General features: G+C 34.7%; 1 protein-coding gene across 1 annotated transcript in view; it reads left to right on the top strand.

The window, feature by feature from the left end:
* The window catches only part of CNTN5 (contactin 5), a 605,619-nt gene that overhangs the window by 413,793 nt on the left and 165,270 nt on the right, over positions 1-26,556 (top strand). The window contains exon 7 of the mRNA XM_066312958.1: positions 6,626-6,721. Coding sequence (XP_066169055.1) covers positions 6,626-6,721 — 96 coding nt within the window. The remainder of the gene's footprint in view (positions 1-6,625; positions 6,722-26,556) is intronic.

Below are 26,556 nucleotides of genomic sequence, written 5' to 3' on the forward strand. Positions count from 1 at the left end.
CAGAATGAAAGGATGAAAAATGCTTAACTATAATATTTCCACTTGATTCTGTGTTTTGCCTGGAAGTTGCATTATGCAAACGTGAAAGACAACTGAGAAGCATGCTGAAATAATTCTTGTGAGAAGAGATGAAATCTGACAGACAGAGAATGATTAAAATTAATTAATCATAACCATCAACAACTGTAGCCACAAACATCTTAATTATTGTGAACTTAAACTGTCAAGTTGAATCATATAGCAGCTCTGTGGTTTTCAACATAATCTTGTTATTTTATTCTGTATGTAAATATTTCTTCTAATTCACTTTGGCCCAGTACTTCAGAATTTATGAATCCAGAAATACTACTGAAGCTCAGGGAAATTTTGGTACCTATAATTTCCCTTTCTTTTAAAGGCTCTGGGGAGAATTGAGCTTTATTAATGATACTGATGGTATTAATTGATGTTACTGAAACTACGTGTAACAAAAGGAAAAATTCTTCAGAGCTCTGAATTTCCTCAACCTTCCTGGAGTATGCCTCCCTACAAGATTAGATTGTAGAAAAAATCAGTAGTTAGACAAGACAAAACAGTGGAAGAAACATATCAATTCATAATTTATATAAAATCTGTGCAGGATCACAAATAGTGAATATTTTAATTGAAATGTAGCACTCCCTTTTAAAAAGTATGGTATGGTAAATAGTGAAATAAAAAGTTTACCTTTTTAAATTAGTAATAATAATTAATAAATATAGATCATACAATTTGGGAAGGAAATTAAAAAGAAAAAATAATTTTACTAGATTTAATACAGGATTCTACAAGTCAATTTAGGTCATAGTTATACATATTAACAACTGAATTATAGTACAATATAATAATAACAAAAATACTATGTATAATGCTAACAATAATAATACTAATTGTAATTTACAAAGGAGAGAACAGAAAGAGAGAGTGGACCAAAACCCAAGAGAGACAAGTGACGCACAGTGCAGTTTTTCACCACCCACTGACTGATGCCCAGCCCACCCCCAGTTCATACACTGAGCAGGATGCTCTGTGGTGTGGAGTATCCCTCTGGCCAGTTAAGGTCAGCTGTCCTGGCCATGCCGCCTCCCAACTCCTTGTGTTCACTCACTAGCAGATCATGAAGCACCCAAAAGTCCTTGATTTCAGGTAATCACTGCACAGCAACAACCAGCACATCAATGTTCTGTAAACATTATTCACATAAATCTAAAACACAGCACTGCAGCAGCTACTAAGAAGAAAATTAACTCTATTGCAGACAAAACCAGGACACTAGGATAGTTAATTATCTCTCTAATGTATCATTTTATGATAGAATATAGTTGCCACATTTATGGATTCATGATTTCACTGTGATAGAAAATGTAGAAAGTATAAAAAAATATTTCTGCTTACAAGGTAAAACAGTTGGACATAGCTATGACATACAACTACAATGAAGGACAATAAACAGTAAACCAGATATTTTTAAATTTTTATAATTTATAAAAATTACATAAAAAAGAAATATGGCATTAAGGACAGAAAAATGTTCCTTCATTTGACTATTTATCTGCCTTTCACACTGAAAATTTAGTTCAGGGTTAAGGAATCAATAGCAGATATATTAAATTTCATACTGTCACCATAGTAGATAAAAAAGTCTTTTGTTTTTGAAAGAACACATCAATGGGGCACCATTATTCAAAGATTCTTTTTCTGAGAAAAAATATCCTGTAGTATCTGAGAAAGATTCTGAGTATCTTAGCCTAAATATAAGTACCATATATTTTCTCCTTTCTCTGTTTTTGACATATTCAGAGAGAAGTCCTTAAACATTCTCAAGTACTTTGACACCTTTTGTCATCCCTACCTGAAAAAATCTGTACAGAAACCCTCTTTTATTAAAATCCTTTAATGGTTCTGCAGATGTATGCAGAGAGAGTGTTGCTGCCATGCAGGCTTGAACCACGTAATTTTTTCTCTATGCTCTCTCTGTTTCTGTTTTTGCCGAGTAACTTTTCTGAGAAGAAAAAAATGACCTTTTTCACATCATGTCAGTCTGATGATCTGTGAAGGATTAAAACCTTTCTGGTAATAAATAATAACAGCAGCAATGATAATAAGCTTGATGCATTCTAAAGTGTTTTAATCTTGCCCTTATTTTGTCACCTAAAATTCATATGGTAATGTGATTTCTGAAAGTTCAAGATGTATGCTTTTCCCGTTATCAGTGGTGAGATGATGTTTCTGTCCTGGTAGAGATCTTTTTTCCTGAACTTCCTTTCACACTTTTTCTGATGAATTATTTCAGTATTAAAAGTTACTCTTAGGTCAAATGAGTGACTCTACTAATACAGCTCTATCTAATTAATCTGGTATTCCTAAAAAAATTAGTATACATCAATATAAAATAATCCATTAATTTCCTTGGACTTTTAGATATTCTGAGTCTTGTGTTTAATTCATCCAATGTAAAAGTTCCTTATACAATCAGACATGATATCTTTTCAATACCCTTCTTTCATTCTTCCATAGCTTGTGTTCGTGGGTTATTTAACAGACGTTTATATTTTCCATTGTTTTGAGTGTACAGTCAAACCATGTTTTGGTTCAGGTTATAATGGGATTTTGAAAAGCATGTTTTAATGGAATTCTTTTCCCTGTAAATCCTACCTCTTTTAAAGAGCTACAATTCCAGCTCAAGGTCTATTTCTTAGTCCTGTCTTTCAAATACAAGGAGAGGAAGGCTACCCTCTCTTAGTGACAATGCAATAAATAAGTTTGTCCTTGGCCTGACAGAAGAATTTTACCTTGTGTAGAGCTATTTTTACCTTCCTGGAAAGAATATTGCCTGCTTTATACTTGTCTTTAGGTATCTTCAGGATATGTCTTTAAACATTTTAATACATATCATATTGTGTCCATTTTAAACTCCATAATAAATTTGCATATAAAACAGTTTAAACCTACAGAACCGAGCAGGCAGAGGACATTGTTCTGCACCAATCTAATTTCTACTTTAAAGCTAAATTGACTGCTTTAAGTCACTGATAATGAGGTACAGCGCCCTTTACAACTTCCATGCTAGGTTACCAAGCAATAATTGCCTAAAATAAAAACAAGATCTGTTTTTCATCTTTAATTTGATCCTAATTTCATAGCAGTTATCCGTTGAGTGTTGACTGGGTCACGAAAACCTGTTGCCCCCTTTAGCTGCAGCAAACTGATGAACACAGTGAATGAATGATCCCTCCTGTGCATACCTAAAATGCAAACTCCAGAGAAGGTGACTTGGAAGGCCATTAAGTGATAAAAACTGCTCCAACTTTTGGAAAAGCCTTTCTGCCAATGGCAGAATATTTCCCCTTTTATTCAAATGCTTATTTTGTTGTTAGACCTGCAAAGCTTTTTGGTTGCTTCAACTGCCTTGAGGTTTTTTTCACTTATTTCCCTTTATTCCTTTCACTTTCTGCAGAAGTGTTTCCTTTTCTACCAAATCTTATTTAAACTGATACTCTTGTGGTGGTGTCATTTTTCCATGATGCATATTAATACATAAGTACATGTGCTGAGAGAAACCCATGCTTCAGCTCATTTCCAAAGCATGGCAATAGCCACTGTGGAGAGGGCTACTCTATCTGGCAGCTCCTTTGGATCAGATATATAAATGGTTTTCCCAAGTTTATAACTTCTCTTGAAGAGCAAATACTGCACTGAGCTAATGTAAATACACTTGCAGTGTAAATTTGACATCCAGAAAGCACTGCATCAAACCCATTGGATTTAATGCCTGGCATCATCAGTAGCTCTGGAATTTCTCTATTTCCCTTTTACAGTGGAGAGCACTACTGTCTCACAGGTTGTACACTAGTGATACTGTATAAAAATTTTTAATCTAATAATTTTGTAGCAGTAAAGGAAATTTGGTTATTCCTGCCACATGCACTCATCTAAATGTGCTTTGTGTGTTTTGCATATATACTGTTAATAGTAAGTTACAGTAGACATGGTGGCTGGCACTTGACATTTTTTCAGAACAGTCAAAGCTGTTTCTTGTGTTAAAGAGTATGGGAGCTGCGTAGCTGAATCCCAGGATCTGCTTTAAAAAGAACATAGTATGTGTTATCATCTTTACCACTAGTGGTGAGCTAAGTGTAAATTAATCTTTCAGGGCAAAAGAGCAACACCTATGGAGCAAAATAAGGCATTTTCTTATCAATCAACTATATACATCATAATAAGATGAAGGACAGACTCATCCTGTGTGGGGCATTCTGACATGTCACACGTGTTACAGGTTTATAGTGCAGCGAGATACTGAACCAAAGGCTGGTGTTGCTGTGGGAGGTTGCAGTTTCCACCTCTAAAGCTGGGTTATATCTACCCTTTCTTTTATTATCTATATCTTTCAAGCTTTAAAGTGAAATGAAAGGGGTTCATATAAATTTTTAGCAGCTTTTTTTTTTTTTTTTTACAGTACAGATAGATATGAAATGTGTGAGATTTATAAGAAAGTAATTAAATTTTTCATTAATTTGATTTTTCATTATTGTGCTTATTACTTTAATGTGGCAGAACAGCAAGCATGAGCCTTCACCTTTCCTTCCTTTTAAGCTTTTCTACATTTATTTATTTTACAGCTAAATCCCTTCTTTTGTACCTGCTAATCCTTTTTCTTCTGTATGCTAACAAGAAATCCAGTTCAGAACCAACAGATAGCCAAAAAGAACTGAAATTCAAAGCTGTTTGATACTTTCTTTCTTCAGTTTAAAAATAATGGTTTTGAACTAATAGAAACTTGAGTCATTCATAGTACTTTTATTTAAAAGAAAGAAAGAATATCTATGTTTTTCATTTGGTGAAAAAAAAAAGGTCTATTTCTCCATCACAGTGAGCGTTCAAAGAAGGAAATGGAAAGAAAGGTTGCTCTCACTAATAGGAAAATAGCATTTAATCACCTGAGGACTTAACTAGGAAAAGTTTCAATTACAAGATGTTCTCCCATCCAAGCTTTTTCTACAGGAATGTTTCAGCCAAATATTCTCTGGACACAAAATAATAATTGCTTTTATGCAGAGTCTGCTGTCAGATAACATACATTAGGAGACACTTTTAAGAGAAATTACACCAATACATATTATAAACCATGGTGTGCTTATTCTAAAATGCAATACAATATTTCTATTTTTAATTATCTATTGACTAGCAAAATTTTTCGAAGTTTTGTAATGTAACCTTAATTAAAAAAAAAAAAAATTAAAAAAAAAAAAAACTCAAATTACTTCTGAAAAATCACTGAACTTCAGTTTTATGCTCTGCTAGGTCTGGAGCAAGGTCAGAATTTCATCATCTGACAGAGAAATGCCAACTGAGTGCAGTAAAGATGGGAATAATTCTGCTCCACCTGTTCAAGCTGTTTGGTGGTATCTGGCTCATCCCAGCACTCTGGGCTGTATGCAGAAATTAGGAGGTATGGCTGCAGGTCACTGAATGTCAGTAAGAGAAGCTCCCACTGGCCTCTTTCTGATCCTCATTTAATGATTTCTGAAGCTTCTGTATCCTATTCAAAGATATCTTGCTGCTCTCTTCATTTTGATCCACATCAGATAGAAATGTCTCTAGAAAACACCTGAGAGAACAGAGGTTTTAAACACCACCACTGGCTCCGAGGAGTGGGTGAAGACGCCAGTCTGATGGCAGAACTGAACTCTCATGTCTCTTTACTACAGATATAAATGCTAGAGCATAACTATCTACCTAAAATTCACCTTCAGTGTTCTCTGTGGTAAATAGAATAATGGGATCTTTTGATGAGAGCATTTAAATTATCACAATGAACCCTTCACAGCAGTGCCCTACAGCTTTATTCAAAAATTTTTGTTCTGTTAGCAAGATGTTTCTTATTGACCTAATAGAGGGAAATTTTGGTGGGACAATATGTTTACCCACAACAGGTTTGGGCTTATAGTACCAGAGAAATCGGAAGGAAAGTATTTGAAAGAGTAAGTGTGCTGTAGATTTGGTTTTAGAAACAATGTTTTGATTTTCCTTTCTGTCATCGCCATGTGCTGTGTGCATTGTCCGAGTGGCATCTGCAACATCATCAGTCTGGGTGTTAACCAAGGTGTTCCCTCCAGTTGTATTTCTTCTTTTTCACTGTGTATGAGTCCCTTCTACCAAGGGAGAAAATCAATCAGGAAATAGTAAAAAGAAATAAAAGCACTATTAAATGTTTTTGTAAATGGCAGATATACACATATAGATATAGATGACATAGATATAGATAGATATAGATGTAGATGTAGATGTAGATGTAGATGTAGATATAGATATAGATATAGATATAGATATAGATATATAGATATAGATGATATAGATATAGAGATAGAGTGTCTTCCACTTTTTTTTATACTGTATGTAAGTGCACTAAAGAGGGAATAAAGTGCTGATGCAACATGGAATTTTTTGTAATGGAAATAGAGGTTTTTTTCAGGCCCTCCTATTATAGATCAAGGTAGGACAAAAGAAACAGTTAGATTTAAAAGAGGAAATTAAATGCAAGTCATGGTAGCCACAAAATTCAAAATCTTTGGTATGTAACTAAAATGCTCTGTTCTTTTGATAGATCTGGGGAATTTTAGCGGTCGGACAAGAAGTGCTGTATCTGTACGTGAAGGTCAAGGAGTTGTTCTGATGTGCTCCCCTCCACTTCATTCTCCAGGTACAGTAGGTTGCAGCCTGTATTCATGCTCCTCCCTTACAGTTTCCTCATTATTGGACAGCCAGGATTTTAGATACAATATGTATTTGATTGTGGAATTTCAAAGATGAGATATCCACCATTCTTCTGACAGTTTATGGAGTACCAAAGGACTAATTTAAGCTCATATATTGCAAATGCCAATGAATAGCAGCAGAGTTACTGTTACGAGACTGTCAAATTCCTGGTATAGAACTTGAATGTAACGATAATCTCCATGCCATCAATGGTCAGTATGCGGCCTTGAAGTCACAGAAGATTGTTTTTAGTGTTTAGAAGCCATCAGAAATTCCTCCAAATTCCAATGTCATGATACTTTTTTTTTTTTTTTTAAATACGAATTTTATTTTCTTTAGAGTGGTACAGACAAGATTTGGTTGCTTCCTTTCACTTAGTTTCATAAAACTGCATCATTGCTAAAAGTTAGAATTACCATAAATTCTATGAAATGCCTGTGGATTCCCAGATGAAAACAGATATTCCAGAGAGGTTACTTTTTTTGCTTTTAAAATTGACACTCCTGCAAAATCTGTAGACAGCTAGGTGCATCCTTATATTTGCTTGTCATATAACACCTGGAGACATGATGCTAGACAGAATATCTTGTTTTTCAGTAGATACAGTATAACCTATGCTTTTCTTCTGTGGGAAATGAGGTCTGTACTGAGGGGATTTTTCTACTCCAAATTTTGGGCCTGAAGAAAAATAACATTGCAGATGGAAGATCTGAAGAAAATAAAATCTCCTCTGAGTTTCTGTTAGAGATATGTGTTCAGTATCTATTTATACTGCAAGGATTGTTATTACTGTATTACAGTTATCCATGCCATCTCTCTGCTTTTCTCTGTTCTAGCAGATTCTCTTGTTGTGGTTGCTTCTACAATCTCCTTCTGAGTTTGACACTGCAGTCTATATGATGCAATTGAGTACACAATGTTAAGGATTGATAGTGATAAGTAAACTGAGAGAGAAAAGAAGTAGGCAGAAAAAGTGAGTGATGGTTTCAGCAGCACAGCTGAATTTCATTTCCCCAAACAAACTGAGAGTGAAAGGATAGATGGACATCAGTCGAGAGAGAAAATGTCACACACCTTTTCACAGCTGCCATTCCACAAAATACACCTTTGTATATCATCAAAAATATTTATAATTCTTTTCCTCAAATTATACTTCTGAGTTTTATTTAGTTAGATTTTTACACAGTTATCTACTGTAACACAGATGTTGCCTTTGAAGGTGAAAACTAGTATCTTTCATTTTCATCACCAGGACAGCAAAAGAAACCCCTGCTGTGCAAATTACAGTGCTCAAAAGCAGCATTCAGTTGTTTTAATTTATATTGTCTGAGTACCAGTAGGCTATGCCAGCAGAAAAATTACTTCCAGAAAAATATCTTTATCCCCTGTTGGCATAATTTTTTCACCATAGCTAAGCCAAAAAAGGTTCTACAGAGGAATGGAGTAATCAACAAAAGCTGAAAAATGACACTGATATGCAGATGTAAACACAAGCTCCCATCAGTGGGAAGGGGACTTGGCCTCCCTTCCTTTTGTTCATCACATACTGCAAGTGATCCTTTCATCAAAAAGGTTGTCAAGCACTGGAACAGACTGCTCAGGGAAGTGGTGGAGTCACAATTCCTGGAGGTATTTTAAAAGTGCATGGATGTGACTCTTAAGAACCTGGCTTATTGATGGAACTAGTGTTGGTTTAATGATTGGACTTTAAGATCTTAGAGGTGTTTTTCAACTTAAATGTATCTGTGATTCTATCAAAAGCAATTTGCTTCCAACTTCTTACTTGCAAAGTACTGGGGGCCAGTAAGTTCTTGTGGTGCTGCAGTGGGACTGCAAGTGGTATTAATACAACGCTGGAGTCTCCCTGGAAAGGGAACAGCTACCTCCATAGGCCTGGTGATGTTTCAAATATCAATCATTCCACAAATCCCTGGCAATAAAATACAAGACCTTAATAAAAGACATTGACTGCCAGATCAGCGTCCATTTGTAAAAAAAAAAAAATCTGGACAAAACTTGAAATTTCAGAGGGAAGCATATGAATTTAATTCTGAAACTAAGCAATAAAAATGAAACTTCCAGTTAAAAAAGTCTTTTGCCAAGCAGAGTTCCTTCAAGGATTTGTGTGCAGGGACATTTAAACTTTTTTTTAAACATTCTATTTCTTGGTACTCTATTTTAGTTTCTGTGTCTGATTTGCAAAGATGGTATTATCTTCTAAATAGCCCTAAGAAATTCTGAACATTAGAATCATCCAGGAGACAAACTTTCAAGTGGAGCCTGAGATGTTATAGTGGATGTATCTAAAGACTATTCAGAGCATGTTTTCTATGTGCGAACATCTCAAATTAACAAGACCATGAGTCATGGTAGTGTTTTTGATGATAGAGAATTTTTTGTGGATGAACACTCCAAGCTTTGCGATATTGATTTATTCACATTGATCAGCACCTTTAGAAATAATTTTCACTTACTTATCACAGGAGATAAATCCATGATACAATATCAAGCCTAATAATTCTCCACAACCTCGTGAGCAATTCATCCTTCAACAGAATCCCATTCCTCAATCTCTCCAGTCAATAACTGCATATGAACTTGCCCAAGAACTTTAGCTTGAGCCTTTTTAGACAATGACATTATCAGTGTGGGAAAAGAAAGATGACTTCGCAAAATAACACTGTATTAAGAGAGATATAGTTTTATTAACATGTTTTCAAATGGAAGATAAAATAAATACTTTTGATTAAATAGTACCTACATTTTATTCTTACAGAATACAATTTTAGAAAAAATCTGAAAGTTCTTTACAAAGCACCACTGACTGAAAACAATACTATACTGAATTCTTTTGACAAGATTTTAATCAGAAAGGCAGTTTCATATGCATATAGACTTGATTTTTATTTATTTATGCTGAGCTATATTATCAAGAGGTAATGCATTAAACATACAAACACACACAAACGTGTGATGTATTTCTATCGCTCATATAGGCTTTCATTAGATTGTTGTCCAAATACTATACAAGGAAAACAAGGGAGAATGCAGGGTGGTAAGGACACCTGAAATAGATTCTGAATATTGCAATGCAGATTCATATGAGAGAATCATCTCTTTAGTTTAATAAATTAGGTTTTTTTAATTATTGTCATCTTTGCTGAGAAATAGCTAGAAAAGAAACTAAGGGAGTTTTTTTTTGAGAGACATTATCCACTTCTTCAAAATGGCGAAGGAAAATAAATTCAATGAAAAGATTTTTCTGCCAGTTCCTTATGTCAAAAACCACCAAGAGATTGTCACCTGCTGCTTTTCTTGGACCATTGCTCATAAAAAATGCTGCCTCTAACTTCCTTAGGAGTCCTGTATCATTTTGATGTGCCTGCTCCAGAAGCTTTCCCACTAGTACAGTTTTTGTTGATAATCCTTAACTTGTCCCCTGTGAAATATATTAAATGTGGATAACTTGATCATTCATATACATAACACTTTATCATTTTTTATCATAAACAAAATATCTGATTCTTTCCAATTACTTCTTTTCTCCAAGAAGGGTTTCCTAGGCAGTTAACCCTTAGTTTTCCTTGCTAAGCAAGAGTTACATTAATTACCGACTGCTAAAATAACAAGCTTTGTTTGATGTTTCCAATTTAAAATGCCTTTACTGTTTTCTTTCCATAAACAGGATTATGGTTTTCCATTGTGGTATTCTAAAGCATGTAAATATAGGGTTTTATTCAGTCATTTAATCATCTTAATTACAAGGTTTACTATAGCAAGATTAAAAATGAATGGAAGTTTTCATCCAGATTTACATGTTTCCCTCAGAATTAATACTTTCAGCTGAGCTTTTTAAGGCTTTTATTCAATGCTTTCAGTATGAGCTTAATGGAGAATGCCGATTCCTATTGTTAGAATGAGTGGAGCTCTGCCACACACAGGGGAAGGCAGATGTGTGCTCCATCCTGCCTCAGAAGGATGCTGCCGTCTGCAGGGAGCTCTGCTACATAATCTATCTGCAGCATGTAGCATCTGGACAGATGTTAAACTATAACTGCCTTTATCTCTCTCTAAAGGGCAAAGCTGATCTTAAAAAGTTTGGAACCTGTGCTGTAAGCTGCATCTTTTAGATCTCTCCTTTACTGTTATAAAACTACTTTACATGAGAAATGTTTCATCAAAAATGATTAATGCCATGGGAATCACAGTCCTTCCCATCTGTGTCTGGATGTTTGCATATTGTGTTGCTAAATAGAAAAGCGGCTAAAAAATTCCTGCTAGCCTGAGCCAGAAATTTTTGTCCTGTTCTTCTATTCCCTACACAGTTGTCTTGGTCCTCATATTAATTGGAGAAACTCACACTTCAGACACACTCAGAAATCCACTTTGGAAGTAAACACAAACTTATCACTTCTTACTGTTCAGGGTCGGCTAAAGGAATCTGAAAGCTGCCTTTGCATTAAAACTCCACCTCTGGCCTGCAGCTTCACTACTAGTTGGAAAACAGGTCCAAATGAAGTGCAATACAGCCTTAGAACTTCCCTGTTTTGAACACTGCACAAATTATACATTGAAATAAGAAGACAGGTTCTAAATCATATCATTCAGGTAGAGAATAGACTACCCCAGGCAAATTAGTTATGATAACAAGATAGTTATATTTGGGCTGGACTGCACTCAAGTGTGCTCATTAACTTGTTTACAGGCAATTGGCTCAGGTATCTACATGCAGTATACAGCAAATGCTCTTCTGGAGTCCATGCACCCTCTGGATCTCAATTTACTAAGCTGATTTTGGGAATACAAATCTCAGATGTCTGTCTAAATGCAGCTGAAGGTCACAAGGTTATTTTAAGGTTGTGGATTGAATCCCAGGATCCAGGCACAAAACAGTGGCATTTCAGTCCACAACATCAGAGAACTTCTGTCCTGTATGTAGATCTAGCCTTTACCAGTTTCTTCAAAACCACAGGAAGCCTTCAATATCTTAGGTTTCTGATGCTCTAGCCCTCTCTAAGTATGAGTGGATGCACTTCATCATGTTCACTTGTTAGTACAAGTGAGATTTCTTCCTGACCATGGCTTATACTGTATTAAACAATATTATGTATTAAACAGTAAAATAACATTGAGATTCTTTTCTATTATATTTTTTGCTCAAATCTGAATTTTCAAATCAACTTTAGCATAGAAAGCTAAATTATTTGCTTCTAGGAGTGGCCAATAAGTTGGTGAAAGTGAAATCTCTTCTTTTGCCTTACTTTCAAGGCAGAATTGTTTTGCTGGTACCTATCCAAGCACTTGTAGTTTACCAAAACATTTGAACAGATCATGCCTCTAACCATGACTGTCCATAAGCTAAACAGAACTTATTAATCACTCAGTACCTTCTCTTAGTTTGTAGAGGTCAAGATGTATGAAGATGTATGTATGGTGATGGCAAGTAAAACATTTCATGTTCACTGTAAACAATTATCATCACTTCCTAACTGATACACTTGCTGAGAAGGTAGAACTGTCAAATACTCCAGTATGCTTCCTCTTCTACTAACAAAAGGGAAATTGAGAGGAACACTAATGTTTGGGGCTTGGTGGGCTGTTGTTCTTCCTATTGTTCTCTTTAAAACTTATATTCCTGTTATAATGGAAGCCAAATGCTAGTATCCTAGACTTCACCAGCTGTTGGCCTTACTAAGAGGATCTGTATGGACACTATAGAATACTCAGGTCTGTTTTGTTTTTCTTATAGTTGCATGTCATCGTTTGTTCTTCACTCATTATAATTCCTAGTAGGAGCATGATGCTGGGTATCAGAAATAGGCCCCTTAAGTAACAGTAGTAGAAAATAATTGCTTACTTCACAGGAAGGAAAGGTTTATTTAATAAACCCTTCTTATATCACATATAAAATACAAGATGACAACTTTCTTGTATCTGCTTTGCATGTCTATAACTTATAAATTATCTGCACAAAATCTTTTAAAATCTCTGTTTGAGAGCCACATGTATCAAACAAATGAGTTAGATATCATGAGTTGAAGGGTTCCTCCATTTCCCTATTAGACTTCATTGGAGCCTTGTGATGATTTGTCTTCTATTGGTAAATTGAATAAACTTTAAATTTTCCTTTTTAATAATGGGAAAATAAAAAGCATTAGAAGGCAGTTCAGAGTCCCTTAAACTTTATATTCCTGTCCTAATTCTGTGTTAATTTCATAAGGTCATCTTATCTCTTCATACACCACATTTTTGCTTGGAAGAATCATAAAGATGTTTCACTCTTGCATCGTCTACTTTGTCAGTTTTACTAGGCTTCTTTTGAAACTTCCATGTCCAATAATGCTAATTTGCATGGGTGTTAACATTAAAGAGAATGTCCATGGCCCCTGACATTGTTCAACATAGGAACCTGTGTTCTTTATTTGTGCAACTGATTGATGACTATGCCTGTAGTTTTCGTTATGGTATGAAAAAATACAATTAACATTTTTTCTTCTGTGGTCTTTTCATTACTCAATACATGACCAGTAATTTTGCTGCTGACTTCCCTGAAGCACATTTTAAGGTTTCCTTCCTCAATCTTGTTGATGGCATTCATCTGAGAATATGAAATTAAAGAATTTGGGAATTACAGAATTTTCTGTAGAGTAGCATTTTAACAAGTTGTACTTGCCAGAGTGGAGTTACTCCCAGTCTGTTGGCAATGTGTTGTTATTACCTTTTAATTGCATTTTAATGATTGCATGTGCCTCAATTCTAGACAATGTCTGTATAGTAGGTGTGCAGATAAATAAGTCCAGATTTTCTCTCTTTTTTTTTTTTTTTTTGTTTGGTTTGCTTGGCTTTCTTGTGTTGTCGTTGTTGGTGTTTTGTGGGCTTTTCTGGGGTTTGGATTTTTGTTTGTTTGTTTGGTTGGTTTGTCAGGGTTTCTTGTAATTTGAAAAGTAATAAATGAACAAAAATATATTTCTAGTTCAACTGTAGTAAATTCTTCCAAGGAACCTCTAAATATTACAAAAACCCCAACCAAAAAAAAAACAAAAACCAACCAACCAAACAAATTTTCCACATATTTCCACATTGTTGAAAAAGCTTCCCCACCCTCTCAAAAATGTTAGCAATTCTTTCAAAGAATACAGTAATTTACACTAGAAACTGCAAGTTATATGTCCCTATATCCACTGGATCACTCACTAGAGCTGTTTGTCCCCTCAGGGACTATGAAAATGTAATGAGAGGAAGATGCTTGACCTTGCCCAATTAAGGCAGCACACAACAATGGATGATGGGGGCAGCCCTGACAGGGCTCTGCTTAAGGGACGTGTGCTGTAGTTTCACAGTCACAGTAGTGCCTACAAATATTACCCCAGCTGACAGCTCAGGAGAAACAAAGTGAAAGGAGATACCAAGAAAAGAGGGAGGAAGCATGAGAGATTAATTAATTTTAAAAATATGTGGAGTGAGTTGACCCTCAGGCTCATGCACTATTGCCTCTCAGGCACCAGCTGTATGTGACTATTTGTCTACAGCTTGACAAATAGGACAATAATGAAAAGTTTCTGTAGTGGGCAAGCTCCTCTTCCCTCAAGACAAATTACTAGCCTGTTACTGATATGTCCCAACATATTAGACATAACTATCAGGAGCCTCTTAGTCTAAGGGTTAAACCAGACAGCATTGTCTGCCAGGTTTAACAGAAATGGATGCTTATGGTATCACATCCACTTTTCCACAGCTAATGTTGAAAAGATACCAATTAAAGTGTTGCACAAATACTTTCTGTGGCAAGGTTCATAGACTTAAGACTGATGTAACACAGAGCAGTTACCATCTCAGAGGTGCAGGGCTCTCCAGAACTAACCTGCTCACAGTAACCTTCCCATTAAAATCCATTCACTGTTCAGATCCAATGTTTTACTAAGCTGATGCCTGGAAAAATACCATTTCACAAACATGTCAGTTAGTTAAATGTCAGAAAGCCCATTTTGCTTAAGGTAGAAAGTTCCTAATTAATCCTAATTACCTCTCCATATCACAGAAAAGAATAGAGTGAGAAAGCACAGGTTAGTCTGTCTAACTAAGGAGAAGAAGCCAGAAGTACAATGCTGATCAGACACCTGAAACAAGAGGAAACAGAAGGAGAAAGAAATGAGAAAATATCTGTTTCTGAGGCTCTGGATTCTAGTTTTTATCTCCATGACCATTGTGATTAAATCTTAAAGGATGTAAAAAAAAGGGATAAAACCAGGGGAGTTTTCAGAAAATGCAGTTCTTCCCACACTAGGCATGATTATATGAATTCAAGGGTGATTCTGGTAGACATGACTACTGTAATTGTTAGCAGAACAGGTTTGGTTCAGACGCAGAAGGCTTTGGACAGAACTGATCTGAATCCTGCAAGATTACAGTAAAAGGTTTCCTTATATAATAAAGTCAGTTACTCCTTATTCCATAAGTATGAAAGTGAACTCACAACTGTTTGAGGTGATACAAAGCCTAATGAGACATAGAATTTCATAAAACCTGATTTAATCAGTTCAGGAAGATTGTTTGAAATAAATTAAGTGGTATGGAAACAACTGTGGTTGGGATACTTATTCGTCATTTTTCTTTTTCAAAGGAGAAATTAGAAATTGTTTAGAAATATATCCATATATATATGTGTGGATATATGAATACTTATATATGGATGTATTGTGGATTCTTTTCCTATCCAATACAATTATAACTGGCATGTAGATAGCTATAATTTAACATTGAATATGTTAAAGGCAATTGCTTGGATTTTTCAAGGAGAAAATTACTCGATATCTATAAGCATAATATCATAAAAGTCCAGAGGGCAATCTGATTTTAGCCAGATCTGAATCATTGTGCAGCAGCACATGTACATTCCATATCTTCTGACAACAGAATGTTTTCCAGAGCAATAATAGTGAAAAAGTGACTTTTTATGACCAAAATGACATCTCTTTAACGATGTAATAATTAATACCACACATAATTCCGATTATTTGGTTGCCCACCTGTATCTCCCATGTTCTTATGCTCAGTTACAATACTGTTAAAATCATTGTGATCACTTCTTTAGCCAGTTGATACAGTTCCTGTTGTTTTGACGCTGCTGCCCCAGAGTGGAGAACCTGCAAGCAGAAAATTTTATTTCATTTATTGGTTTACTGAAGCATTAATTTGCATGCTTTTTTCTTTCATTAAGTGAGAAAATGTTCTATAGGAGACTGCAGGGATAAAAAGTCAGGAATAGGAAGGGAGAATAGAAAGAAGGATTAAGGTAATACTGATAAAGGATTTGTCAGCTTGGCTTTTCCTGCAGAACCACGAAGCCCTTTAGGAATTTAACAAGCTAGTTTCAATCCTGACGGATCTATTTTCAGGTCTACCAAATGCAAGAAGAAAGAAGCACTACCTGTTTTACAGAGGATAGCAATGGATGATCTATGAAGAAAACATCAAACAAAGATTGAAATTGCACTGATTTACAGTCCAGATGTTGTGACTTTACATGGTCCAGATCTTTTGTTGCCTAAAGTTGGAAGGAAGACTTTCTAAATAATATTAAAATTAAAAACATAACGGGAAGTAAGATTTCTGTTCTACAAAATATACTTATGTGCACACATAGGATTGAATTTTCACTTTTTTTTTCTTTTTTTTTCTTTTTTTTTTCTTTTTTTTTTTTTTTTTTTTTTTTTATTTTATGTTTAATTAGTATATCTGGAAAGTACATCCAATGAGAGAAGGTTGGTCCTGGTAACCCACCCTTGGACCTGCTCCATTGGGGTTCTTAGCCCTAAATCTTGTTACGTCTTCCAAGTGCTCGTCAAAACAGGATGATCTTGTTAGAAATTGTTTTCCTTGAAAATAAAGCCAAACAGAATTCCAAGAGTGTGATATAATGTGTGAGAAAGGATAACTATCATTATAAAGTGGAAAAAAGTGTTTCAAACTATAGGAGGTATATATTAAAAATATACAAATATATGAAAAAGCTAAAAAACTTCAGGCATCATATCACAATTCTTTCCTATTCCAAAATGAAAATGCATTTAAAAAAACAGAATAAGACTTCTGAAAACTATGTACATAGCAGAAGAGTGAAAGACTGTCTGCTGTTTGTATTATTTTATTAATGATATATCCCTTAGAATAACCAAAAAGAACAGGAGAGTTGGACAAATACCTTCTTCCATGTGATATGTATGTGTAATGGGACATATCATACATCTATATAATATTTTACTTTGACTGCTATTGTTAAGAGTTTGAGGAGAGGATACATAAGCCTGGGATACTGGTCTAGGCTAAAAATAAGACAACAGAAGGCTACATATAATGTCTCAATAACAATTATGTGACAAGTAGAAGATGAGAGGAAGCAGTTCACTGGATTTCCAGCAGTGCAGAACAGTGTGCACAGGGATGCAACAGTAGAAAGTCTGTATGTAGAAACAGGTAGGAGTTACATTCTCAACATTGTTACACTTTAAATGATTTATTGTCGTTGATGTTATTTGTGGTGATTTATTTGTACAACATAGTTGAACAGCAATATCAGCATTCTGAGGCAATTTGCTAATGTGACATGTTTCTGCCTCTTTGTCTGCACTTTATTTTTTAATTAAGGGGGGAAAATCATCTGTCAACATCATTCTTACTATGTAAAGATTTTATTTTGTGGACTATAAAATCGGTTTTATGCTATTATCTGGGGCGTATGTTCACCAGTTCCATTATGCTCAGAAAAATGTAATGGCTGATCCATTCCTTGGTACATTTAAGTCTAGAAAACATACCAAGGAGGAGCTGAGCACTAGACGTTAAACACCTGGAGGATTATAAAATTTATACTGTTATTTTGTTGTTTGATTTTTTTAATATATTTGAAAATTATATTCAGAGGGAGGATGAGAGAGTAGCTACCTTTCTCCAGTGTTCATCCACAAAAGTCCTAAGGATTTATTGACTATAATGTTTTGTGTGTGTGTTTTGGCATTTCTCATAGATGTAAAAAGAGCTGGTGAGGAAAGGAACAAATATTCTAAATTAATTATAGTGGAGATATCCATTTGGCTACAGCTTGATTCGGGACTCCTGAAGGGTCACTTCCTTCCACTTTCTTCAGTTTTCTCAAATAAAGGTGATGATAATGGTACCGTCTTCATTTGAGACCTTAGGATAATAAATACTATAGGACCAAAGAAGCAGGCCCAAGAAATAGTCATCAATCATGTTGTTTGCTGCCCATGGCGGAATTCACCAAACACTGACCTGCAGATAGACCTAGCCAAAGCCTTTATATTTATGTTAAAACACTTAATATCAAGAGAATATAAAGCTGAGAGGCAGTGGGCTGTGTCTTAAGTTCAAGTGTGTACAGTCATACAAGGGTAACTCTGCAGATTCCAAGTACTCCAGTTTCAACAGTACAGTTCCTATGACAACAACTACAAGTAAAGACTGGTGAATTCTACTTAAAAAGAGTGTTTTGAAGTGTAAACTAGAACTCTAGTTGCCTTTAATTTTCATTTCTATACCCAGAAGTCTGAATTTAAATCTTGTTAAATAAATCTTTCTGCTACACTTAATCCCTCCTAGCATTAGGAATCAAGGTGACTGAGGTGTAAACGGACAAATTTAAATTGCTTTCTTTCTTTCTTGTAAGTACAAGAAAATGAACAGAAACATATATATAAACTCCTTGAGAGACTGATACTATTATAATTGAAGTACTAGTGAGTATTTGTAACCAAATAACAGAATTTACTTCAGAGTTTCTTCTGCTGAATAAGGAAATTTACTCATTTTGCATCTCTCAGCTAAAAAGGAGTTAAGAGAGAGCAATATTCTATAAATTTGGATGATTATCATCCAAACATTACTTCTGTTTTCTTGTTTTGAAAAAATGTCCCAGTTGTAAATATAAGAAGTGTATATATAAATATATATAATATATAAAGTGTAAATATATTCTACACAGTGATGTTTTCTTAGCATTAAGCAATATACTCATTATTTTCCAGTGCCATATTTTTCATATGAATGTAATAGTTAAGCATTACCACAAAACTCTTGTTCCTTCAAATTATTAACAAACAATTGACTTGTAGATTCAACACATTTCTATCATTAAGAAGATTCTAATAATAATAAGCTATCCAAATCAGAGTTGATTAGTGTTTTGTTCTGCATATTTTCCCTTGCCAAATCTTGTATTTCCTGTAGATTAGTGATTACAACTGCATAAATTTCTTTTAATTCTTAAAATGGTCAGCAGTAGAGGACAAACCTCTACTGATCCCATTGATCATGCTTTGCTGCCAGCTTTTTTCCCTTCAATGCACAGTAAGTTAATTTTGAGGTTATTCTAAATATTTTAGTAAACATGTTCTTTTATAAAGCATGAACTTGAATTCTAGACACATTAAAGAAACTTTGCTCTCTTGGTCAATACAAAGAATTATAAAAACGACTTAGTTAGACTAGATAAACTTTCTTCTAATATTGTTAGTTATATCTCACTTTTTAAACCAGGTATTTATCGAGTCTCATATGACCTATTGAACTACTTAATCTAAGATTGAAACAAATGTATTTGTAAAGATGTGTATCTTTTTGATTACCCTTTCTAATGACAGACCAAATTTAACTCTAATTTTTGTCTTTGGAAATTACTATTCGTAGAATCATTTAGATTGGAAAAAACCCTTAAGATCATCTAATCCAGCAACCCTAAGCATCATGACTGGTATGTCTTCTAAATACCTGCAGGGTTTGTGATTTCAACACTTCCCTGGAAAGCTTCTTCCAATGTTCTACAACCTTTTTGGTGAAGATTTTCTAATATCCAATTCAAACTTTCCTTGGCACAACCTGAGCCCATTTCCTCTCATCCTTTCAGTTAGTGCTTGAGGGAAGAGACTAAATCCCACCTGGCTACAATTTCCTTTCAGGTAGTTTTAGAGACTGAGATCCACCTGAGCCTCTGTTTCTCCAGGCTAAACACCCCCAGGTTCCTCATAATAGTTCTGTTCAAGACCCTTCCCCAGCTCTTTTGCCCTTCTCTGGACACGCTCCAGCCCCTCAATGTCTTTCTTGCAGGGAGGGGCCCAGAACTGACCCCAGGATTTGAGGTGTGGCCTCAGCAGTGCCCAGTACAGGGGGACGGTCCCTGCCCTGGTCCTGCTGGCCACACCATGGCTGATCCAGGCCAGGATGCCACCGGCCTTCTTGGTCACCTGGGCACACCTGGATCATGTCCAGCTGCTGCTGACCAGCACCCCCAGGGCCTTTTCCGCTGTCCTGCTGGCTGTAGATGTTTCAGTAGTTTCAATAGTAATTCTTTCTCTAGTATCAATTATTTACATCATTTAACTTTATTGTCGTTTATCACCTAATTTTTTTCTACTTTTTGTAGCAAATACTGGTATTCAGTGCCATTTGTATTACCTGGTGTGTCATAAATCATTGACCATTAATTTATATGGCGCATTCCAGAATTTTCTACATAAGTATTGATTTCCATTCCTACCTAAAAATAGATTAATATCAATAACAGAGTTGTTGTTTAAAATCTCTTAATTGCTTTAAAAAATATTTTTAAACTTTCTATGTAGTTTTTCTGCCTTGTTGTCAGAATTTTCTCTTTCCAGTGTTTGTCTTCCTTTAAAAATTCTTTCAAATATTATCATAAATTTATTTGTTTCTCCCATCAGCTATTTTTTCCTATAAAATTCTGCTTTTTAGATGTCTTCTTTATTTACACACACACACAAAAATATATTGATAAAATGGCCTTAAAGTATGTCTATACATTTCTTTACATTAAAGGGTCACCGAGCATACATATCAAATTTTATTCTTTTGAAAGTGTGAGTGACCTAGAGTAAAGAAAGGCATATTTAGCATTTAAGAATGACCTCTGCAAGAGGTTACAATTACTACAGAGCACAGAATTAAAATAAAAAAAAATCATCAAAAAGGATAGCATTTGATAAATGGCTAGCAAGTATCAAATATATAAATAAAATAAAAAAGAATGAGTGATTAAACAGCATTTTTCCTTAGAAAAATGCAAGTGCAAAAAATAACAGAATACTTAGCAGAGTGGATAATTCAATAGTAGAATTCTAGAACATCCAAGGAGAACTGCTCCCTGTGGAGTATTGAGTGACTATTGTTCCACTGCTCAATAGTGCTGATGTCCAGCTTTGAGTCCTACATCATAAGATGTAGAAAAGCAGTAAAGATTAAAATAATAAAATTAAGCAAAGGATTAAAAATCAGGGCTTCTGAAGAAAAGTTGAGAAGATTTGGCTGATCCAGCCTTGCAAACAGAAGTTTGGATAATGGTATTCCAATGCAGCTGCAAAACTTTAATATTGCTTTCAAGTAATGTGTTTTGAATATTTCCAGTATCATATTTGGTATAGGTAATAAACAGTATTTAAAAACTATAGGTAAATATTAAGGAAAACCATCTAATTATCCAAGCAGATAATTGATAAGGTTATTGTGAAGATCTAAATTTAGAAATATGAATCACTGGGCATTCTTTAAGAGTGAGCTGAGAATATCTGGTCTTGCCTGAGGGCTAAAGAAGGACCTGAATAACGTGTGGTTTGGATAACAGTATTTTGACACATTCTGGAACAGGTTTCTTTTTTATTACGAAAACCATACCAATGACAATCAAAACCACATGATAATCCAATAACTTTTCAAAGCTTTTTGTTCTTGTTGTATGCTATGGGGTCTCTTTAATAGGGATGAATTGTAGCCAGTCATTGAAGCATATAAAGACTGATGAAATGTATGTCTCATACACGCACTCTTTAAAGTATAAACGAGATTGCATTGACTGTCTATGCAATATAATATAACACATAATCTAACAACAATATAATGTTTACATCCTTCAGAACAAGATGAATCCTGACAGTACATTTACCTTTTCTAGAATATTTTTAGTTATTATCTATGTGAGTGGGTATAAAAAAGAAAATATTTGGACATATATCTCTGTAATTGAATCTGAAGAAAGACAACTATGTGATTGGTAGAATTGTGTTTCAGATAAGTGAGCAGCAGATACAGAGGCCCCAGAGAAGGAAATAAGCAATTTCATTTCTAACTGATAAATCAACAATATCTGTTTGCTCTATGTGGGTGTGCTACGATGCAACAAATAAATTATGTTCATTAAATATTTTCTTGGAGGATTAATGAGCACTGATAATAAACCATAGCAGCATGAAGAAATGCACCACAATTATTTATCTGGTTGTTGTGGGAGGCTGGAGGAATAACCCATTGTTATCATTCATTTTAGCAAAAAAGAAGCCTCTTTTCCTCTTAATGTGAAATGTTCCCCATTATTAGAGGGTACTGCATATTGCACCCTTATTCTGTGGATAGTACACAGAATATCCAAACAGCAATTGTGATGAAAAAGTTCAAAGCTGGGCTTAATACAAAATCAGGCTTTATATTTTCAGAAGGGGAGATGTAGACCTATATATTTCCTTACAGCTTATTTCATTTAAACAGGACAGTTCTAAACACTAAAGCAAAGTTATCTTGCAAATCTCATGTGTTTTTCGCTATGTATAGTAAATTCAGCCTGTAATCTCGAGTGCACTTTTTGCTGGCTATTTATAGATTTATTTATTTGTTTGTTTGTTTATTAAAAATAGCAATAAAAACTTCTTCAGATTTGCAAAAACTCCCAGATCATCTCAGATTTTGCCTGTCATCAGGCATCAGTACCATTTATTCATCAAGTACTGCCATCTTGTGGAATTAGAGTAATCAAAGCAAATCCTAAATGGAGGAAGAGAAATATATATTTCCATCAAGATCTCCCACTGCATCACAAAAAGAAGACTAAAACTGGAATTATGTCTTGTACAAAAACCATAACTCCACAGAAGTGCAATTATAGGATGGGTGTTTTTCATGCTCTGCCCTTGAATAGGCAAAATTTAGTTGTGTTATGGACATTTAGGTTTTCAGTGACCTTAATAGAGTTCATATGACAATCTTCTTGTTATGTCTTCATTTACACCCAAAATACCACCTAGCTAACAGGACTGGTCAAAGGCTGTCCAGAAACCTCATGCTAAAAGGATAAATGGAGCAATTTTTTTACGAGAAAAACCCTGAAGCAAATCTGGGAAACTTTCAGGCAGTAACAAACACAGGAGCGAATATTTGGTGTTATCTGAATGCTTCAGCACAGCTCTCTTTACAATATTTCAGGCATTATTTCGTACTGACCCACAATGACAGAAAGACTTTTGCATAACCATAGTACTGACATTTTCTGGATAAGAATATCACCAAAAGCACTAAGAAAAATGCTGATATGTCAGTATTCCAATATCCATTATGGGAAGTACATCACATTGTGACAGTTTAGGAATCAGTGTTGCTTAACAGAGAAAGGAAAACTACAAACATCATTTAAGAAATTAAAGTAAGCAAGATTTCACACAATAAATTCATTCCATCTTCTTACTACTTCATCACCAAATGACCCAGATTTTTACCTTTACAGCCTAATAAAAACTGCTAAATAAAATACAGAAACAAATTAGACAAATTAGGAAGGCTTTGCTCATCTTCAGAAAAAAAGACAAGCATTTCCTTAGAGACATCCTTCTGTAAACAAGGTTGGTCATTCATAAAAGGAATATCAGTTTTGCAGTTACCAAAAATACTTATATAATTTTTACACCAAGATTTTATGTATAAGAGAATTTAGCAGCAGAAGGGTTTTCAGCCCATGACAGAAATTCCAATTTACAATTGTTCTATAATACATAATTTCTCCATCCTTTTTATTTTCTGTTTCTGTTTGTGTTGATGCAAAGTATCTGTGGAAAATTTTCTTGTGTTTTGGCAGTCAACTACAGTTTCCCTGGAAGGTCTCTGCATCGTCTTTGTCGTTTTACCATTGATGTCACATTAAAAATAGAATAGATGGGCATAAAAATAAAAAATAAACACAGCACACATCCTTAAAAAAACTCCAGACTTCTCCCTACTGCAGTGTTTAGTTTTCTCTTTTGTCTTAAACTTATTTTTTACCTATTGAAGGCAAGTTGTGTACAGCATGGAAAAACCACTTACTAAGTCTTTTCTCAAAAGCAGATGACTTCATAAGTTCAATATCTAAAGTAATTACTTTCTGATTTTAACGTTCTGGTTTGGTTTATTTAGATTTTGTTACCACTGACTTTTAGCTTAAAATTTTCTTGAAGTTCATCATTGTTTATCTGTTAGGCTTAAGATGCATCTCTGGAGTTCAATATCTTGTTAAAAAATATTGCTTTGATGATTGCATTTTTGCTTAGCTAAATGACACTGGTTCTAAAATCTTTTAACATAAGCCATTAGGGGAAAATTCAGGCTTGAAGTTCAATAAAAACTGCAGTGAACTGTGTACAAATAGAACTGGTATCATCCGTTTAGTCTTAGGTTTCTTGTTCTGAAACCCTTGAAGTTCACTCAGCAGTTTATCATTTTGTAAGAGTAGGATTTCAGATAATATTTAAAAGCTTTTCTTGTTGCAGTTTACATACGCTCCCGTGCTGAACTCCTGTGGGACTTGTATATTAACTACATCCACTGTTGTTTTAGAATATTTTACTGTGCATGTACTATAGATTACACACTTCCCTACAGAGAGACAGCTATGTTTTAAGTTTTGATTCTCCATTATTGTCTTTTTATTAGGGTTGTTTGGTTTGTTTTTTTTTTTTAATATGTCTTGGCAATCATTTGGGTATTGGTTTATGTTTAATACTACCGGCAGAAAAACCAACAAAACAAAACAAACCCCCAGGTTTTGTACTTGGCTAGCCTTTGCTAGCAATTGTTTTTACAAACTCTAAGTTGTAATTTTGCTGGCATACAAAGTAGAAACAGTCAGAGTCCAAGAATGTGAACAGCGATGCATGTTTTATCCTCTTCTAGGGCTGCAAATTTAGAAGTGTGAGATATTTGCACAATGGATCAATGTCAAGGTACACCCATTTTCCCTTAATTGCAGTCATTCTGTGAACACCCTTTTGTAAAATCACTTCTGCAAGATCATCCATCTACTTCTGTCAGCTAAAAACTGTGGGGTCCCCAGATCCCAAGCCAGCTGTGGTTGTTTCTGACTGGTCTGCAACATTTTCCTGAGATATTTCCACTGAAGCCTATACATAGTGTATGGATATGACCCTTAAAATTTTATTTAAGAACCTGCTGAACTCATTAACCAGGGCTAACAGGAGAAAAATATTCATGAAGTGTCTAAGGGGCTTTTCACCTCCAAATTAGATCAAGAATTCCAGATTAATTCCAGATCTGAGCATTCAGATGCATTTTTCAGGTATTCTTAAGCTTATTCCTGGGGTTTTGCTTTTTAGAAATGAAAAATAGGAGCAATACTTTCAATGAGTCAATGGGCTGACAAGAATCAAGAAGTCAACAACTAACACTTTCTTTTTTCTGGACTTCACTTTGGGCTTTTGGCTGGAATATAGATGCAGTAGGTGTGCACACAAAACAAGACAAAACAAAACAAAACAAACAAACAAAAAAGCATTAACCACAGCTCTACAGCATAAATGCTTTGAGTTTCAGATTTGGTAGGAGTTCTGTTACTTTTTTTTTCTCAGTACCCTAAACCAGTCACACTCATCCATCATGACATTTTTAACAGCAAAAATAATTAAGAAAATGACAAAATGACAGTATCCCCCTGGATTCAGCACTGGCAAAGACTAAGTATTTTATTTCCTCAGTGGCACAAAAATTTATTGCCTGAAATCTGTTCCTTAGTATTAATTCTAATTAATAAATGAATAATTAATTATAAGTGGTTTTAGGCTACAAATGGAGAAAATTCTCTTCTGTGTGAACTGCCAATGAACCCACACTGATGACTGCTTTGCATTTGGTTTGAACTACTTTTAAACCAGAGCAATTAGTGAGACTAATTGCTTTCCATTTGAATTGGTAACAGGTTTTCAGTTAAAGCCTATGCATTTTCCTTGAACTTGTGTATTCATCACCACTTTGTAGATTTTTATACTGCCATTAATAATTTTTTGCCAGACAAAACATTATGGCAAAATGTGGCAATAACATTTTCAGAGACATATTTGGGGCATAATTAGTATTTTGCCTGAAACATAACAGAAGAGAAAGAAAAATCTGAACACTCAGAGGACTTTCTGAGAGCCCTTAATTCCTTGGAGTCTTGTGTAGACACCAGAATTGCTAATAAATCTAAAAAAGATTTTACCAAAAAGTCATTGTGTGCAGTTTAATTCACCATTTTGAGATTTTTGAGGCAGTCTTGCCTTCCTGTTAGCTATGTTCAGTCCTTTAACACAGTATTTTTATATTGATACCATCAGTTTTTCAGGAGAGAATTTTCATCTGATTTCAAAACCAGAGTAAATGTCCTTAAAATTGATTCAGAAGGTACTACATCTTTCTAACATTATATGCACTGTTTGCTTATATTGGCTGAAAAAGCAGTCATTGTGCTTCTCTGTTCCCTTCTCACTGCAGTGTTGGGGGACAGTACAACATAAGGATAGAAAGGACAAATCAGCTGGAATTTCTAATGCTGTCTTATACTGTTATAGTCAAAGGGCACACTTCTTATACCAAGAACAGCTGTAGCAGTTCCTCTCCTATTATTAGAAGAAAAGCACATAGTAAAATTTAAATTTTGAGGTGTTTCCTCTCACCTTTTTG

This window comes from Sylvia atricapilla, chromosome 2 (genome assembly GCF_009819655.1).
Source record: "Sylvia atricapilla isolate bSylAtr1 chromosome 2, bSylAtr1.pri, whole genome shotgun sequence".
Taxonomy (NCBI): Eukaryota; Metazoa; Chordata; class Aves; order Passeriformes; family Sylviidae; genus Sylvia; species Sylvia atricapilla.